Genomic DNA, 19171 nt, shown 5'->3' on the forward strand with positions numbered 1-19171 from the left:
AGTATCGCCACACATTCTGTTGCCACAATGTTCAGCAGAACAACACAAGCAACAACAACAACACAACAACAAAGCAAGCTTCTTTTCCACCCTCCTGTCCATCCACCCCCTGACACACACAGGCAGGTGTCTCACTCCAGTCAGAAGTTCCTTTGTCTGGAAATTTGGGTAGGAATTTAAAAGAGAGGTGAGAGTGGACATTGGACCACTGGGAGATGACACTAGAGAGGTAGTAATTGCAGACAAAAAAATAGCAGATGAACCTAGTAAGTATTTAGCATCTGTCTTCACTGTGAAAGACTAGTACTATGCCAGAAATTCTCGAGTGTCAGGGGCAGAAGTGAGTGTGGTTGCTGTTACTAAGGAGAAGGTGCTTGGGGAGCTGAAGGTCTGAAGGTATGTAAGTCATCTGGACCAGATGGATGACACCACAGGGTTTTGAAAGAGGCGGCTGAAGAGATCGTGGAGACATTAGTAATGATCTTTCAAGAATCACTAGATCCCAGAATGCCTCCTGAGGACTGGAAAATTACAGATGTCACTCCACTCTTTAAGAAGTGAGGGAGGCAGAAGAAAGGAAATTTTAGGCCAATTAAGCTGACTTCAGTGGTTAGGAAGATGTTGGAATTGATTATTAAGGAGAGGATTTCAGGGTACTTGGAGGCACATGATAAAGTAGGCCAAAGTCAGCATGTTTCCTTAAGGGGAAATCCTGCCTGACGAATTTTTTGGATTTCTTTAAGGAAATAACAAACAGGATAGACAAAGGAGAGTCAGCGGATGTTGTTTATTTGGATTTTCAGATGGCCTTTGACAAGGTCAGATCTTGAGGCTGCTTAACAAGATAAGAGCCCATGGCATTACAGGAAAGATACGAGCATGAATAGAAGATTGGCTGCTTGGCAGGAGGCAGAGTGGGAATAAAGGGGGCCTTTTCTAGTTGGCTCCAGTGACTAGTGGTGCTCCACAGAGGGTCAGTATTGGGACCGCTTTTTTTCACATTATACTGTACATCAGTGATTTGGATGACAGAATTGATGGCTTTGTGGCCAGGTTTGCCACTGATACAAAGATGGGTGAAGGGACAAGTAGTGTTAAGGAAGCCTGCAGAAGGCCTTGGACAGATTGGGAGAATGGACAAAGATGTGGCAGATGGCATACAGTGTAGCGAAGTGTATGGTCATGCACTATTTTCTAAACAGGGAGAAAATTTAAAAAATCAGAGGTGCAAAGGGACTTAGCAGGATTCCTTGCAGGTTAACTTGCAGGTTGAGTTGGTGGTAAGGAAGGTAAATGTAATGTCAGTATTCATTTCTAGAGGACTGGAATACAACAGCGAGAATGTAATACTGAGGCATTGGTCAGACCTCACTTGGAGTACTGTGTGCAGTTTTGGGCCCTTTATCTACTTTGTAAGAAAAGATGTTCTGGCATTGGAGAGGATCCAGAGGAGATTCACGAGATTGACTCCAGTAATGAAAGGATTAACCTGTGAGAAGCTCTGTACTCACTGGAGTTTAGAAGAATGAGAGGTATTTCATTGAAACCTATGAAATATTGAAAGGCCTAGACAGAGTGGAAGTGGAGAGGATGTTTCCTATAGTGGGAGAGCCTCGGACCAGAGAGCATAGCCTCAGAATAGAGGGACATCCATTTAGAACAGAGATGAGATGAGAAGAAATTTCTTTAGCCAGAGGGAGGTGAATCTGTAGAATTCATTTCCACAAATGGCTGTGGAGGCCAAGTCACTGGGTATACTTAAAGTTGCTAGGTTCTTGATTAGTCAGGGAGTCAAATATGATGGGGAGAAGGGAGGAGAATGGGGTGAGAGGGATAATAAATCAGCCATGATGGAATGGTGGAGCAGACACAGTGGGCTGAATGGCCTCATTCTAATCCCATGTTTTATGTTCTTACTAAATGAAGTCAAATATTTCTTACAATTCTTGCAGCATTTCAGTCAGTGTTTTAACAGCAGGGTTTTCTGCTGCATCATATTTGATGAGGTTAGTGAGGTAAACGAGGAGGAATTTGCCTTTGATTACCAAAGCCAAGCATGAGAGAGGCCATCAACTGCTAGCTGTGCACATCACTGGATTTGTGTGTAATCAGCAGCCAACACACACACGCTTACAACCAATGCCATTCATGAGTTTCTCCCTCAGAGCATAAAAGGAGGTCCAGGTGTAACTGATCCTAATTTCTACCTCAGAAAGATTTCTCATTGAGCTGGTGAAGTGAGAAGCATGTCTGATCCTCAGTGCATGAAGCTAGCTTTGTGCAAGCCCAAGTGAATTGCATTCTGACACTTAATCGTTTGATTTTAACCAAATGTATCAAACTGTTGGATGTCACAATGCATATTGCTGTAATGTAATTTTTTTCGGAAAGTTTTGTTTAGGACATTAAAAAAGCTTTGCAGATTTCAGGTAATACTATTTCAGTTTACTAGGTATGGATATTTAAATATATAGTTTAAATATATCATATTTAAATATAGAATATTTTTATATTTATTACTTTGTAAATGGATCACCTTGGATCACCTGGGCAATGCAAATACCTATGTCAGGATGCTGTTCATTGACCATAGCTCAGCATTTAACACCATCATTCTGACAGTCCTGATCATAAAGCTGCAGAATCTAAGCCTTTGTACCTCCCTCTGCAACTGGATCCTCGACTTCCTAACCAGAAGACCACAATCTGTATGGATTGAAAATAACATCTCCACCTCACTGACAGTTAACACTGGTGCGCCACAGGGATGTGTGCTTAGCCCAGTGTTCTAATCTCTCTCCACCCATAACTGTGCGGCTAAGCATAGCTCAAACAGCATCCATAAATTTGCTGATGATACAACCATTGTTGGCAGAATTTCAGGTGGCAACGCAAGGGCGTACAGGAGCAGAATGTACCAGCTAGTTGAGTGGTGTAGCAGTAACAACCTTGCAGCAAGATGAAGGAGCTGATTGTGGACTTCAGGAAGGGTAAGACGAAGGAACACATACCAATCCTCACAGAGGGATCAGAAGTGGAGAGAGTGAGCAGCTTCAAGTTTCTGAGTGTCAAGATCTCTGAGGATCTAACCTGGTCCTAACGCATCGATCCAGTTATAAAGAAGGCAAGACAGCAGCTATATTTCATTAAGAGCTTGAAGAGATTTGGATCATCAACTAAAGCACTCAGAAACTTCTATAAATGTACCGTGGAGGGCAGTCTGACTGGCTGCATCACCATCTGGTATGGGGAGGGGTGGGGGGGGGGCTACTGCACAAGATCAAAATAAGTTGCAGGAAGTTGTAAAATTAGTCAGCTCTACCACAGGTACCAGCCTCCATAGTATCCAAGACATCTTCAAGGAGTGGTGCATTAGGAAGGTAACATCCATCATTAAGGACCTCCAGCACCCAGGACATACCCTCTTCTCACTGTTACCATCAGGTAGGAGGTACAGAAGCCTGAAGGCACACACTCAGCGATTCAGGAACAGCTTCTTCCCCTCTGCCATGCCATTCCTAAATGGACAATCCATGAACAATAACTCACTACTTTTTAAAATTTCTGTTATTTTGCATTACTTATTTTACTGTAACTTAACTATTTAATAACCATATGTAATATTTAATAAACATATGTCTTCCATACAACCTTGCCCAGGCCTGTGCCCTGGAGAGGACACTCCAGCGTCGCCTCACCGTGACGGCAGAACACGGAAAGCAGCAGTCTACCAGTTATAAGCCTCTGGTCGGCTGGCGTAGAGCAAGACGCCAGGGGTTGCTTTCGACGGAGGGAGAGACCGTCGCGTCTCACTGGACAGTTACCCCCCGCCTCAAGCAGGGCAGACCCCAGCCAGTTAGGGGCTGTCCCGTCACAGTCCGCCCGCTCCACTGGGTGCGTGGGGCTTAGGGATACAAGTAGCCCGAACCGCAGACTGTAAACGCTGCACCAAGCACGACTAGAAGACAAAGAAAGAAGCCAGCACGCAGACTAGGATGCTGGAATATATGGACCATGACTACTGGTATATCAGATGACCTTCGGGAGATCAACGACACACGCAAGACAGCAGTGATTAACAATGAACTGTCGAGACTCAAAGTGGACATCGCAACGCTCCAAGAGACACGTCTGGCAGAATCGGAAACCCTACGTGAAAGAGACTATACCTTCTTCTGGCAGGGGAAGGGCTCAGACAAGACCAGAGAGCATGGTATCGGCTTTGCTGTGAAGAACTCGCTGCTGAAGATGGTAGAGCCTAGCGAGAAAGGGACAGGGCGGATTTTCTCACTTCGACTCCACACATCCGACGGGTCTGTCAACCTTGTCAGCGTCTATGCCCCAACCCTCTACTCTACACAAGACGCAAAGGACAAGTTCTACGACCAGCTCTCAACGATGATACAGGAGATCCCAAGTCAGGAACAGTTGCTGCTACTTGGCGACTTCAACGCCAGAGTGGGTGCCAACCACAACTCCTGGCCAAGCGGCCTGGGGCGGTACGGGATTGGCAGCATGAATGACAACGGGCAATGACTGCTCAAGCTTTGCATGCTCCACGAATTGTGTGTCACCAACACCTACTTCCAGACCAAAGCTCAGCACAAAGTGTCTTGGTGACATCCCCGCTCCAAACACTGGCACCAGCTAGACCTGATAATCACAAGGCGCCGTCACCTGAGAAACGTGCTCATGACTCGCTCCTTTCAGAGTGCCGACTGCGACACGGATCACTCTCTGGTTTGCTGCAAGATCAGACTTCGGCCGAAGAAGATGCACTATGCCAAGCCCCCAGGCAAGCAGCGCATCGATGCCAGTAAGACACAACACCCAGACAAAGCGGCGGAGTTCATCAAGTCACTGGAGGATGCTCTCCTTGCAGACCCACCAGAAGGAGATGCTCAGCAGAGATGGGATTCTCTCAGGGACACTATCCACAGCACTGCACTCAAGGCCTTTGTGAAGAAACGGGGCAAGACACAGGACTGGTTTGAAGCGAGCTCAAGTAAGCTCACCGCTGTCATCGAGGTGAAGCGTGTTGCACTACTAGAGCACAAACGCCACCCCATCCAGGCAAACTGCAAGCACTAAGGACAGCAAGAAGCAACACCCAGGAAACAGCCAGGCGCTGTGCAAATGACTACTGGCTACAACTATGCGAAAGCATTCAGTCATCATTTGACACAGGCAACATCCGTGGAGTGTACGAGGGGATCAAGAAAGCCATCGGGCCAACCCAGAGCAAGACAGCACCATTGAAAACCATGACAGCCGAGACCATCAATGACAAAGGCAAGCAGATGGAGAGATGGGTGGAGCATTACTCTGAACTCTTCTCCAGAGAAAACAGCATCTCGGACAGTGCGCAGACGCTGTGGAAAGCCTGCCTGTCATGGAGGAACTTGATGCATTGCCAACCGCCGAAGAGCTGAGTAAAGCCATCGACAGCCTGCCCACTGGGAAGGCACCGGGGTTGGATGGCATTCCACCAGAGGCCTTCAAATGTGCAAAGGGCATCCTGCTAAACCACCTGTATGAACTACTGTGCCGGTGCTGGACAGAGGGAGCAGTGCCGCAAGACATGAGAGACTACAACATTGTCACCGTATATAAGAACAAAGGGGACAGAAGCGACTGTAACAACTACAGGGGAATCTCCTTGCTGAGCATCGTTGGGAAGGTCTTCGCCCGCGTGGTCCTGAACAGACTGCAGAAAATAGCCGAAAGGGTATATCCCGAGTCTTAGTGCGGTTTCAGGTCGGAACGCTCCACAATCGGTATGATCTTCTCCCTTCGACAGCTACAAGAGAAATGCAGAGAGCAAAGACAACCATTCTACATCACTTTCATTGACCTTACGAAGGCCTTCGACCTTGTGAGCAGAGACGGCCTGTTCAAAATCCTCGCCAGGATTGGTTGTCCCCCGAGGCTCCTCAGAATAATTCAGTCGTTCCACACAGACATGAAGGGTGTCGTTCGGTTCGATGGCTCTTCTTCGGAGGCCTTCAATATCTGCAGTGGTGTGGAGCAGGGCTGTGTGCTTGCCCCCACCCTGCTTGGCATCTTCTTTGCAGTCATGCTGAAGCACGCCTTTGGAACGTCAACTGATGGTGTCTACCTCCACACCAGATCGGATGGGAGGCTGTTCAGTCTGTCCCGGCTGAGGGGGAAAACCAAGGTTCCTGAAGTACTCATCAGGGACATGTTCGCAGACGACGTGGCACTGGCAACACACTCTGAAGAGCAACTGCAACGCCTCATGGACAGCTTCTCAAGAGCCTGCCAGGACTTCAGCTTGACCATCAGCCTGAAGAAGACCAACGTGTTGGGCCAAGGCGTTGAGCACCCCCCTGCCATTACCATCAACAACTATGAGCTGGAGGTAGTTCACGAGTTTACATACCTTGGTTCCACCATCACGGACAGCCTCTCCCTAGACCGCGAGATCAACAGACGGATCGGACGAGCAACCTCAACATTCGCCAGGCTGACAAAGAGAGTCTGGGAGAACAGAAAGCTGATGACGCACACCATAGTCATAGTCTTAGTCATAGTCGTACTTTATTGATCCCAGGGGAAATTGGTTTTCATTACAGTTGCACCATAAATAATAAATAGTAATAGAACCATAAATAGTTAAATAGTAATATGTTAATTATGCCAGTAAATTATGAAATAAGTCCAGGACCCAGCCTATTGACTCAGGGTGTCTGACCCTCCAAGGGAGGAGTTGTAAAGTTTGATGGCCACAGGCAGGAATGACTTCCTATGACGCTCTGTGCTGCATCTCGGAGGAATGAGTCTCTGGCTGAATGTACTCGTGTGCCCACCCAGTACATTATGTAGTGGATGGGAGACATTGACCAAGATGGCATGCAACTTGGACAGCATCCTCTTTTCAGACACCACCGTGAGAGAGTCCAGTTCCATCCCCACAACATCACCGGCCTTACGAATAAGTTTGTTGATTCTGTTGGTGTCTGCTACCCTCAGCCTGCTGCCCCAGCACACAACAGCAAACATGATAACACTGGCCACCGCAGACTTGTAGAACATCCTCAGTATCGTCCGGCAGATGTTAAAGGACCTCAGTCTCCTCAGGAAATAGAGACGGCTCTGACCCTTCTTGTAGACAGTTGCAGTCTACTGGGCCTGCGTCCTCAGCACACTGTTTTACGGCAGCGAGACCTGGAGCCTCTACTACAGACAAGAGCAGCGTCTCAACGCCTTCCACCTTCGCAGCCTGAGATGCATCCTGGACATCACGTGGACTGACCAAGTCACCAACAATGAGGTCCTGGCCTGCGTCCAGATACCCAGCCTCTTCACCCTGCTCCAACAACGCCATCCCTGCTGGCTGGGCCATGTACGCCGCATGTCAGACAGGAGGATCCCGAAAGGCCTGCTTTACGGGGAACTGGCCTCCGCCAAGAGAGCACAAGGGCGGCCCCATCTTCGTTTCAAAGACATTTGCAAGAGAGACATGAAGTCACTGAAAATGAACATCGAGAGGTGGGAGGACATCGCAAGCGATCGCTCTCACTGGAGGCTGGAACTATGCAGAGGTTTAAAAAGAGGAGAAGAGAAGCTGAGGCTTGCTGCTGAAGAAAAGCACACTCGTTGGGAAAACAGCACCAAGACAACACTGGAGGACAGCGCCTTCAAGTGCAGTTGCTGCAGCCGAGACTGTCACTCCCGTGTGGGCCTCTACAGTCACATCAGACGCTGCTCTAACACAGGCTGAAGCAAGACTTTCCAGACGCAGATCCATGATCTCGGGAGACCATGGTCTTGTGGAATGCACTGCCTGAGTCAGTGGTGGAAGCAGATACACTAGTGAATAAGAGACTACTAGACAGGTATATGGAGGAATTTAAGGTGGGGGGTTATATGGGAGGCAGGGTTTGAGGGTCGGCACAACATTGTGGGCCGAAGGGCCTGTACTGTGCTGTACTATTCTATGTTCTGTGTTCTAACGGATGCCACCATGAACTATTTAATAAACGTATGTAAACTTAATGTAACTCAGTTTTTCACGATATTTATTTATCATGTATTTCATTGCGCTGCTGCCGTAAAGCTAACAAATTTTACGACAGATATTAAATCTGATTCTGATCCTGATTGTATATAATAAACACTTAAAAAATGTTGGACTTTGTGTCTGAAATATAGTTCTAGGGAGGTTAACAAAAGTAGTTGCAGAACCAGAGATCAATGTGCATTTACATGCAGTGCTGGAGGAACTCAGCAAGTCAGGCAGCATCTATGAAGGGAAATAAATGGTCAACGTTTTGGACTGAGACCTTTCACCATTGGCCAAAATGTCAACTGTATATTCCCTTATATAGATGCTGCCTAACCTGCGAAGTTTCTCCAGCATTTTGTGTGTGTTGCTCAAGATTTCCAGCCTCTGCAGAATCTCTTGTGTTCATGATCAGTGTGTATATAATTTGAATGCTGCACATTTAGTGTGTACAATGGAGAAAGGTTTACATCCAAAGGTTCCTTGAAGTTTTGAACCTGTCCTTTCAGCCAGAGGAAATTTGTGATGGCCCTCTCGTACTCTGAGCTAACAGATGATATTCATTCTCATGCTACATGGTACTCCAATTTCCTGTTTTAAGGGCATCAATAATACTCATCCACAACGTATAGTTTTCAAGGGCATAAGGCTTATGATGTTCTTCAATATTAAATTATTGATTTCCCAATAAAATATAGAAGTAACTGAAGAAGCATTGTGGAAAGGCTTATTCACAAATTACTTTCTCCTTCAATCTCAGATAGAAGACAGTGAAATTTAGGCTGTGCATATGTACTGTTAAAGTCTATTGCAGGGATGTTGGCTCCAAAAGCATTTTGTCAGCCACAGTGTAACTAAATAAGCTTCTTCTATGCTCATAATTTATTTGTGTGTAGCTTTGCTCATCTCCTCAGGAGATGAGCTGATGGGTTCCATTTTCTGGAGACCATGAGCCGAGACTTTTCTACTCATGTTCTGGCTTGGTGCCGTGTGAGATTGGTTCAAGGTAGATATTGTTCATCCTGCAGATAATGTGTTTTAGCAGTTCATTCGAGAAAAAATAAAATCTGCTCATGGCCTTGACCTAGCAAAGACACATATTTATTCTCTCCAGTTTTAGGTGTTCACAGTACACATCAGAAAGTCTTGATTCACAAAACCAGGAACAGCCATTGAGTTCTCAAATCAGCTCTGCCATTCAGTTGCAACTAGACTGATCTGTATCTAATCACTATTTGTATGACTTTATTCTACATCATTTTATACTTTTGCCTACAGACAATCTATTGATCTTGATCTTCTAATGTTTTTAATTGTTCTTACCTCAACCTTACCTCTGCTGAACACTATGGGGTGTCAGCATAAAAGTTTGTAGAAAACAAATTGCATTGGGTCTGTGATTATAAATCCCAGAGCAATTTCTTTGAAAGAAACTTAGCTACTCATCCGAATTAATTAGTTTGATCCTGATGTAGCTGCCTTCACATGTACACAAATAATAAGGACAGAGGTGTCCACGTGGTTCTTCAAGCCAGCTCCACCAACCAAGCTGGGGCCTTAGTAATACTTTTATGCCAAGTTGATTGTCTCGTGGACTAATAATACTGTATTCGAAGAAGGAAGTCTGAGAATCGGAGCGGGAGTGTGGAGGAAGCCATTTTTGAATTTTTCGATTTTTTTTCCATCGGCGTTCAGAGAGGCGGGACTGCGCAGGCGTGTGACGTCGGGCAGTGAAGCGCGGAAGACTTAAAAGGACAGAAATCCTGATTCTGGTTTAATTCGAAGAAGGAAGTCTGAGAATTGGAGTGGGAGTGCAGAGGAAGCCATTTTTGAATTTTTCGTTTTTTTTCCATCGGCGTTCAGAGAGGCGGGATTGCGCAGGCGTATGACGTCGGGTAGTAAAGTGCAGATGATTTAAAAGGAACAGAGCCTCATACAACGGGCAGCGTAGTTTGCGGGCGGTGGAGTGAGCCGGGAGCAGAGTGAAGGCTTAAGGGCTTCGGCTTAATGGGCTTAGGCGGAAATGGACGAGGCGAGAAAGGTTTGGTATTCATTTTTGTTGTTATTTGAGGGGGGAAGAAGTATGAGTGTGAGGGCAGTTTGTTGTTCTCTGTGCCGGATGTGGGAGGTCCTGGAGTCTCCAAGTCTCCCGGACGTCCACATCTGTGCCAAGTGCGCCGAGATGCAGCTCCTAACGGACTGCGTTAGGGAACTGGAGCTGCAGCTTGATGACCTTCGTCTGGTCAGGGAGAGTGAGGAGTTGATAGAGAGGAGTTGCAGGCAGGTGGTCACACCCGGGCCACGGGAGGCAGACAAGTGGGTCACGGTTAGGAGGGGGAAGGGGAAGAGTCAGGTAATAGAGAGTACCCCGGTGGCTGTGCCCCTTGACAACAGGTACTCCTGTTTGAGTACTGTTGTGAGGGACAGCTTACCTGGGGGAAGCGACAGTGGCCGTGCCTCCGGCACAGAGTCCGGCCCTGTAGCTCAGAAGGGTAGGGAAAGGAAGAGGAGGGCAGTTGTAATAGGGGACTTGATAGTAAGGGGGTCAGATAGGCGATTCTGTGGGCGCAGTCCGGAGACCCGGATGGTAGTTTGCCTCCCTGGTGCCAGGATCCGGGATATTTCTGATCGCGTCCAAGATATCCTGAAGTGGGAGGGTGAGGAGCCAGAGGTCGTGGTACATATAGGTACCAATGACATAGGTAGGAAAAGGGAAGAGGTCCTGAAAGGAGAATATAGGGAGTTAGGAAGGGAGTTGAGAAAAAGGACCGCAAAGGTAGTAATCTCGGGATTACTGCCTGTGCCACGCGACAGTGAGAGTAGGAATGCAATGAGGTGGAGGATAAATGCGTGGCTGAGGGATTGGAGCAGGGGGCAGGGATTCAAGTTTTTGGATCATTGGGACCTCTTTTGGCGCAGGTATGACCTGTACAAAAAGGACGGGTTACACTTAAACCCTAGGGGGACCAATATCCTGGCAGGGAGATTTGCGAGGGCTACTGAGGTGACTTTAAACTAGAATGGTTGGGGGGTGGGAATCAAATTAAAGAGACTAGGAGAGAGGAGATTAGTTCACAACAGGGGGATGGGAACAAGTGCAGAGAGACAGAGGGGTGTAAAATGAGGGTAGAAGCAAAAAGTAGTAAGGTGAAAAGTAAAGATGGCAGGCCGGCGAGTCCAGGGCAAAAATCAAAAGGGGCCACTTTTCAACATAATTGTATAAGGGTTAAGAGTGTTGTAAAAGCAAGCCTGAAGGCTTTGTGTGTCAATGCAAGGAGCATTCGTAACAAGGTGGATGAATTAAAAATGCAGATTGTTATCAATGAATATGATATAGTTGGGATCACAGAGACATGGCTCCAGGGTGGCCAGGGATGGGAGCTCAACATTCAGGGATATTCAATATTCAGGAAGGATAGACATGAAAGAAAAGGAGGTGGGGGAGCATTGCTGGTTAGAGAGGAGATTAACGCAATAGAAAGGAAGGACATTAGCCGGGAGGATGTGGAATCAATATGGGTAGAGCTGCATAACACTAAGGGGCAGAAAATGCTGGTGGGAGTTGTGTACAGGCCACCTAACAGTAGTAGTGAGGTCGGGGATGGTATTAAACAGGAAATTAGAAATGTGTGCAATAAAGGAACAGCAGTTATAATGGGTAACTTCAATCTACATGTAGATTGGGTGAACCAAATTGGTAAAGGTGCTGAGGAAGAGGATTTCTTGGAATGTATGCGGGATGGTTTTTTGAACCAACATGTCGAGGAACCAACTAGAGAGCAGGCTATTCTGGACTGGGTTTTGAGCAATGAGGAAGGGTTAATTAGCAATCTTGTCGTGAGAGGCCCCTTGGGTAAGAGTGACCATAATATGGTGGAATTCTTCATTAAGATGGAGAGTGACATAGTTAATTCAGAAACAAAGGTTCTGAACTTAAAGAGGGGTAACATTGAAGGTATGAGACGTGAATTAGCTAAGATAGACTGGCAAATGACACTTAAAGGATTGACGGTGGATATGCAATGGCAAGCATTTAAAGGTTGCATGGATGAACTACAACAATTGTTCATCCCAGTTTGGCAAAAGAATAAATCAAGGAAGGTAGTGCACCCGTGGCTGACAAGAGAAATTAGGGATAGTATCAATTCCAAAGAAGAAGCATACAAATTAGCCAGAAAAAGTGGCTCACCTGAGGACTGGGAGAAATTCAGAGTTCAGCAGAGGAGGACAGAGGGCTTAATTAGGAAGGGGAAAAAAGATTATGAGCGAAAACTGGCAGGGAACATAAAAACTGACTGTAAAAGCTTTTATAGATATGTGAAAAGAAAAAGATTGGTTAAGACAAATGTAGGTCCCCTACAGACAGAAACAGGTGAATTGAATATGGGGAGCAAGGACATGGCAGACCAATTGAATAACTACTTTGGTTCTGTCTTCACTAAGGAGGACATAAATAATCTTCCGGAAATATTAGGGGACGGAGGGTCCAGTGAGATGGAGGAACTGAGGGAAATACATGTTAGTAGGGAAGTGGTGTTAGGTAAATTGAAGGGATTAAAGGCAGATAAATCCCCAGGGCCAGATGGTCTGCATCCCAGAGTGCTTAAGGAAGTAGCCCAAGAAATAGTGGATGCATTAGTGATAATTTTTCAAAACTCTTTAGATTCTGGACTCGTTCCTGAGGATTGGAGGGTGGCTAATGTAAACCCACTTTTTAAAAAGGAGGGAGAGAGAAACCAGGGAATTATAGACCGGTTAGCCTGACATTGGTAGTGGGGAAAATGCTGGAGTCAGTTATCAAAGATGTGATAACAGCACATTTGGAAAGCGGTGAAATCATCGGACAAAGTCAGCATGGATTTGTGAAAGGAAAATCATGTCTGACGAATCTCATAGAATTTTTTGAGAATGTAACTAGTAGAGTGGATAGGGGAGAACCAGTGGATGTAGTATATTTGGATTTTCAAAAGGCTTTTGACAAGGTCCCACACAGGAGATTAGTGTACAAACTTAAAGCACACGGTATTGGGGGTAAGGTATTGATGTGGATAGAGAATTGGTTGGCAGACAGGAAGCAAAGAGTGGGAATAAACGGGACCTTTTCAGAATGGCAGGCAGTGACTAGTGGGGTACCGCAAGGCTCAGTGCTGGGACTCCAGTTGTTTACACTGTGTATTAATGACTTAGATGAGGGAATTAAATGCAGCATCTCCAAGTTTGTGGATGACACGAAGCTGGGCGGCGGTGTTAGCTGTGAGGAGGGTGCTAAGAGGATGCAGGGTGACTTGGATAGGTTAGGTGAGTGGGCAAATTCATGGCAGATGCAATTTAATGTGGATAAATGTGAAGTTATCCACTTTGGTGGCAAAAACAGGAAAACAGATTATTATCTGAATGGTGGCCGATTAGGAAAAAGGGAGGTGCAACGAGACCTGGGTGTCATTATACACCAGTCATTGAAAGTGGGCATGCAGGTACAGCAGGCGGTGAAAAAGGCAAATGGTATGCTGGCATTTCTCGCGAGAGGATTCGAGTACAGGAGCAGGGAGGTTAACTGCAGTTGTACAAGGCCTTGGTGAGACCACACCTGGAGTATTGTGTGCAGTTTTGGTCCCCTAATCTGAGGAAAGACATCCTTGCCATAGAGGGAGTACAAAGAAGGTTCACCAGATTGATTCCTGAGATGGCAGGACTTTCATATGATGAAAGACTGGATCTACTAGGCTTATACTCGTTGGAATTTAGAAGATTGAGGGGGGATCTTACTGAAACACATAAAATCCTAAAGGGGTTGGACAGGCTAGATGCAGGAAGATTGTTCCCGATGTTGGGGAAGTCCAGAACGAGGGGTCACAGTTTGAGGATAAAGGGGAAGCCTTTTAGGACCAAGATTAGGAAAAACTTCTTCACACAGAGAGTGGTGAATCTGTGGAATTCTCTGCCACAGGAAACAGTTGAGGCCAGTTCATTGGCTATATTTAAGAGGGAGTTAGATATGGCCCTTGTGGCTGAAGGGATCAGGGGGTATGGGGTGAAGGCTGGTACAGGGTTCTGAGTTGGATGATCAGCCATGATCATACGGAATGGCGGTGCAGGCTTGAAGGGCCGAATGGCCTACTCCTGCACCTATTTTCTATGTTTCTATACCAAACTCAGCCTTAAGTAAACTCAGTGGCCACTTTATTCGGTACAGGAGTGGAACCCAGTGTGGTCTTCTGCTGCTGTAATATACACACACTTCACGGTTCTACAAGTTGTGCATTCAGAGATGCTCTTCTGCACACAGCTGTTGTAACGTGTAGTTATTTGAGTTACTGTCACTTTCCTGTCAGCTTGAACCAGTCTGGCTATTCTCCTCTGACCTCCCTCATTAACAAGACATTTTCACCCACAGAGCTGTTGCTCACTGAATGTTTTTTTTTGTTTTTCTCACCATTCTCTGTAACTCTAGAGACTGCTGTGCATGGAAATCCCAGGAGATCAGCAGTTTCTGAGATACTCAAACCACCCCATCTGGCACCAACAATCATTTCATGGTCAAAGTCACTTAGATCACATTTCTTCCTCACTCTGGTGTTTAGTCTGAACAGCAACTAAACCCCTTGACTATGTCTGCATGCTTTTACGCATTGAGCTGCTGCCGCATAATCGGCTGATTTGATATTTTCATTAAAGAGCAGGTGTACAGGTGTATCTAATAAAGTGGCCACCGGATGTATATCGAATGTCAACTCCAATAATATCAAGGGAGAAGTATTTCAATGACTCTCAATCTTCTCATCGCTACCTTAACTGGACACCTGTCGTTCTGAAACCATGCCTTTGATTTCCCTCATTAAGGGAAGCATTTTCTCGCCATCTAGTTTGTCAAACACTTTAAAAATCATATAAGTTTCATTGAGATCACATCTATTCATCTAAACATTAATGTATATGAGCCCAACCTGCTCAGAATTTCTTTATAAGAGAACCATTTTATCCATGAAACCAGTCCCATTCACAATCAGTCTGAAATGCCTCAAATTCTTCCTGAAGAGGAAGACCAAATATGTATGTCGTGCTTCAGGTGCAGTCTCACCAATGCCCTGTACCAATGCCCAATTATAAAGGAACACCTGGGCAAGTCCTTTATGATCACCATTTAGATAGTATGGAAGTCCTGTGATTGAAATTAACTCTCATCATTTTGACCAAGTGACCTCAGATGCTGTTAAACTGAAAAACCATCTGGAGTGTTTGAAGTGTTTGTGTGTGGTTTAACAAGGTCATAGACCAAGACTGCCATGTCCCAGTAACGCTGTGAGTGGAGGAGAGTTTAATGAGTTGATTAACCTCACTGCTACTCTCCTTTGATTCTTTTCCTTGAAAGCTTCTTCCTTTTTTTGTCAACAGTGGAAGGCAGCAGTTACTTATCCAAACCATTTCTTATTCTGTGTTGAATTTCTTTTACTTTAGTTTCTAAACAATGGCAGCAAAATAATTAATGCAAATTTCATAAATCAACACAACTTAGTTTAGATTAGATTCAACTTTATTGTCATTGTGCCAAGTACAGATACAAAGCCAATGAAGTGCAGTTAGCATCTAACCAGAAATGCAAAGAATAGTGTTATTTGCAAAATAACTATGAATAAAAAGTAAGTGCTACAGCACACAAATATAAAAGTACTGAGACAGTGCAATATGGGTGCAATACTGCGTGGCGCTGTGATGTGAGGTTCAGCAGGGTCACAGCCTCAGGGAAGAAGCTCTTCCTGTGCCTGCTGGTGCAGGAGCGGAGGCTCCTGTGGCGTCTACCGGATGGGAGGAGAGTAAAAAGTCCATGGTTAGGGTGAGATGCATCCTTGATAATGCTTTTCGCCCTGCCCAGGCAGCATTTATGGTAGATGTTCTCACTGATGGGCAATTGGGTGCCGATAAGCCGACGGGCAGTTTTCACCACACGCTGGAGTGCTTTGTGGTCCGATACGGGACAATTGCCATACCACACTGAGATGCAGTTGGTGAGTATGCTTTCAATGGTACAGCGGTAAAAGTCCGTCAGTATCCTGGGACAGAGTTGAGCTTTCTTGATGCTCTGCAGGAAATAAGGGCACTGTTGTGCCTTTTTGATCAGGATGGAGGAGTTCAGGGACCAAGTGAGATCCTCGGAAGTGTGGACACCAAGGAAGTTGAAGCTTGATACACGCTCCACTACAGCTCCGTTGATGTAGGTGGGGACGTGAGTGTGGCTCCTAGCCTGCCTGAAGTCCACAATGATCTCCTTGGTCTTCTGGGTGTTAAGGGCCAGGTTGTTGTCGGCACACCACACGGCCAGGTGCTGGACCTCGTCCCTGTAGGCTGTCTCGTCATCCCCTCTGATCAGACCAACCACCATGGTGTCGTCTGTGAACTTGATTATGGAGTTAGAACCATGTACAGGAACACAGTCATAGGTGAAAAGGGAGTACAGAAGAGGGCTCAGCACACAGCCTTGAGGCACGCCGGTGTTCAGGGTGAGAGTGGAGGAGGAGAGGTTGTCTAACTTAACTGATTGGGGTCTGTTAGTCAGAAAGTCCAAGGTCCAATTGCAGACGGATGAGCCGATACCAAGCTGGCGAAGTTTGGTGATCAGCTTGGAAGGGATCACAGTATTGAATGCCGAACTGAAGCCAATGAACAGCATTCTGATGTAAGAGTTGGGGCTGTCCAGATGGGTCAGGGCAGAGTGAAGTGCCTTGGAGATGGCGTCCTCTGTGGACCTGCTGGTGTGATAGGCAAATTAATGGGGGTCCAGGGTAGTGGGCAGACAGGATTTCAGATGTGATAGAACCACTCTCTAAACACTTTGCGATGATGGGGGTGAGTGCAACTGGGCAGAAGTCATTCAGGCCGGTGGCAGTGGAATGCTTATGCGTGGCTGTTCCAGGAGAATTGTACTTCAGTTGTTACTTGATTTTGATAAGCTGAATTGCATCATTGTATGGATGAAAATGTTACAGATAGCAAGAAAACTGTACAGGAAAGAGTTAATTAACTCCTGTATATCTGTATCCTCCACAGAGCCACCTGACCCTCCTGAGCTGGAGATCAGAGAAGTGAAGGCCCGCAGCATGAATCTCCGCTGGACACAGCGATTTGATGGGAACAGTCTTATCCTTGGCTTTGACATTGAATATAAGAACAAGTCAGGTGGGTAGTCACTGATCTCACTGCATTGGCAATCATTTCACTGTGCACCGATGTCTTCCAAGTGTTTAGCCTCATTCCAGTCCCCAAACTTCCCACTTTGTAAACCAGATTAAACCCCATGATAAGCATCCTGTTTAACCCTGAGATGGGCACGCCTGTATCACCTCTATCATAGGATATGGCATAGCCATCATTTCAGTTGCCTTTGTCATCTGCCTCACATTCCTGCTTTCAGCCATTCCAGTTACCTCCCGGTTGATCTCTGCCTTCCTCTCCAATAAAGCAAAGCTCCACCACTTCATACCTGGTCCCTTTCATTGAGCATATGTCCTCTAACATATATTGATTTCGAAACCACTAGCACCTTGTTTTTTTAAAACTTTTCTCCTTGTGTTCAACCACCTCACTCATTCTGATATCTGTGACTAAAGATTAGCTTTATTTGTCAGATGTTCATCAAAAGATACTCTGAAATGTGTCATTTTCATCAATGACAACACAGTCCACTAGACCATTAGACTTTAAGACATAGGAGCAGAATTAGGCCATTCGGCCCATCAAGTTCACTCTGCCATTTCATCATGGCTAATCCCGGATCCCATTCAACTCCCCACATCTGCCCTTTCACCATATCTCTTGATGCCCCGACCAATCAGGAATCTTAGCAACTTCCACTTCAAGTATACCCACAGACTTGGCCTCCACTGCAGTCTGTGGCAGAGTATTCCACAGATTCACCACTCTTTGGCTAAAAAAAAAATCCCTCCTTACCGCTGTTCTAAAAGGTCACCCCTCAATTTTGAGGCTGTACCATCTCGTTCTGGATACCCCACCAGAGGAAACATCCTCTCCACATCCACCCTCTCTAGTCCTTTCAACATTTGGTGGGTTTTAATGAGATCCCCATGCATTCTTCTAAATTCTAGTGAGTTCAAGCGCAAAGCTGCCAAATGCTCCTCATATGTTAACCCCTTCATTCCCAGAATCATCCTCGTGAACCTCCTCTGGATTCTCTCCAATGATAACCCATCCTTTCTGAGATAAAGGGCCCAAAACTGTTGACAATGCTCCAAGTGCAGCCTGACTAGTATCTTATAAAGCCTCAGCATATTATCTCCTTGTTTTTATATTCTATTTCCATTGAAATGAATGTCAACATTGCATTTGCCTTCTTTATCACAGACTCAACCTGTGAATTAACATTCTGGGAGTCTTGTACAAGGACTCCTAAGACCCTCTGCACCTCTGATTTCAGGATGTGTATTGTACACATTTCTCTAAATATACCTATTGAAGCCCATTGATGTTTGAATTTTCTCCCCATTCAGGGCCCTAAACAGACCTTCCAGGTGAGGCAACACTGAGCCCGTGAGTCTGTTGGGGTCATCTACTGTGTCTGGTGCTCCTGGTGTGGCCTCCTGTATATCAGTGAGACCTGACGTAGATTGGGAGACCGCTTCACCGAGCATCTATGCTCTATCCGCTAGAAAAAGCGGGATCTCCCAGTGGCCACCCATTTTAATTCCACTTCCCATTCCCATTCTGATATGTCCATCCATGGCCTCCTTCACTGTCGGGATGAGGCCACACTAAGGTTGGAGGAACAACACTTATATTCTCTCTGGGTAGCCTCCAGCCTGATGGCATGAACATTGATTTATCAAAGTTCTGGTAATGTCCCCCCCACCTTTCACTATTTCCCATCCCTTTTTCCTTCTCTCACCTATCTCCTTGCCCACCCATCACCTCCCTCTGGTGCTCCTCCCCCTTTTCTTTCTTCCATGGTCTTCTGTCTCTCACCAATCAACCTCCCAGCTCTTTACTTCATCCCTCCCCCTTCAGGTTTCAACTATTGCCTTCTGTTTCTCTCTCACCTCCCCCCACCTTTTAAATCTCCTCAGCTTTTTCTCTCCAGTCCTGCCGAAGGGGTCTCGGCCTGAAACGTTGACTGTACTCTTTTCCGTAAATGCCTGC

At 46.0% G+C, this 19171-nt stretch overlaps 1 protein-coding gene across 1 annotated transcript in view; it reads left to right on the forward strand.

The window, feature by feature from the left end:
- Positions 1 to 19171, forward strand: part of dscaml1 (Down syndrome cell adhesion molecule like 1) — a 786587-nt gene that overhangs the window by 540446 nt on the left and 226970 nt on the right. Inside the window, exon 14 of the mRNA XM_063038255.1 lies at positions 17069 to 17197. Coding sequence (XP_062894325.1) covers positions 17069 to 17197 — 129 coding nt within the window. The remainder of the gene's footprint in view (positions 1 to 17068; positions 17198 to 19171) is intronic.

The sequence above is a fragment of the Mobula hypostoma genome, chromosome X2, assembly GCF_963921235.1.
Source record: "Mobula hypostoma chromosome X2, sMobHyp1.1, whole genome shotgun sequence".
Classification (NCBI taxonomy): domain Eukaryota; kingdom Metazoa; phylum Chordata; class Chondrichthyes; order Myliobatiformes; family Myliobatidae; genus Mobula; species Mobula hypostoma.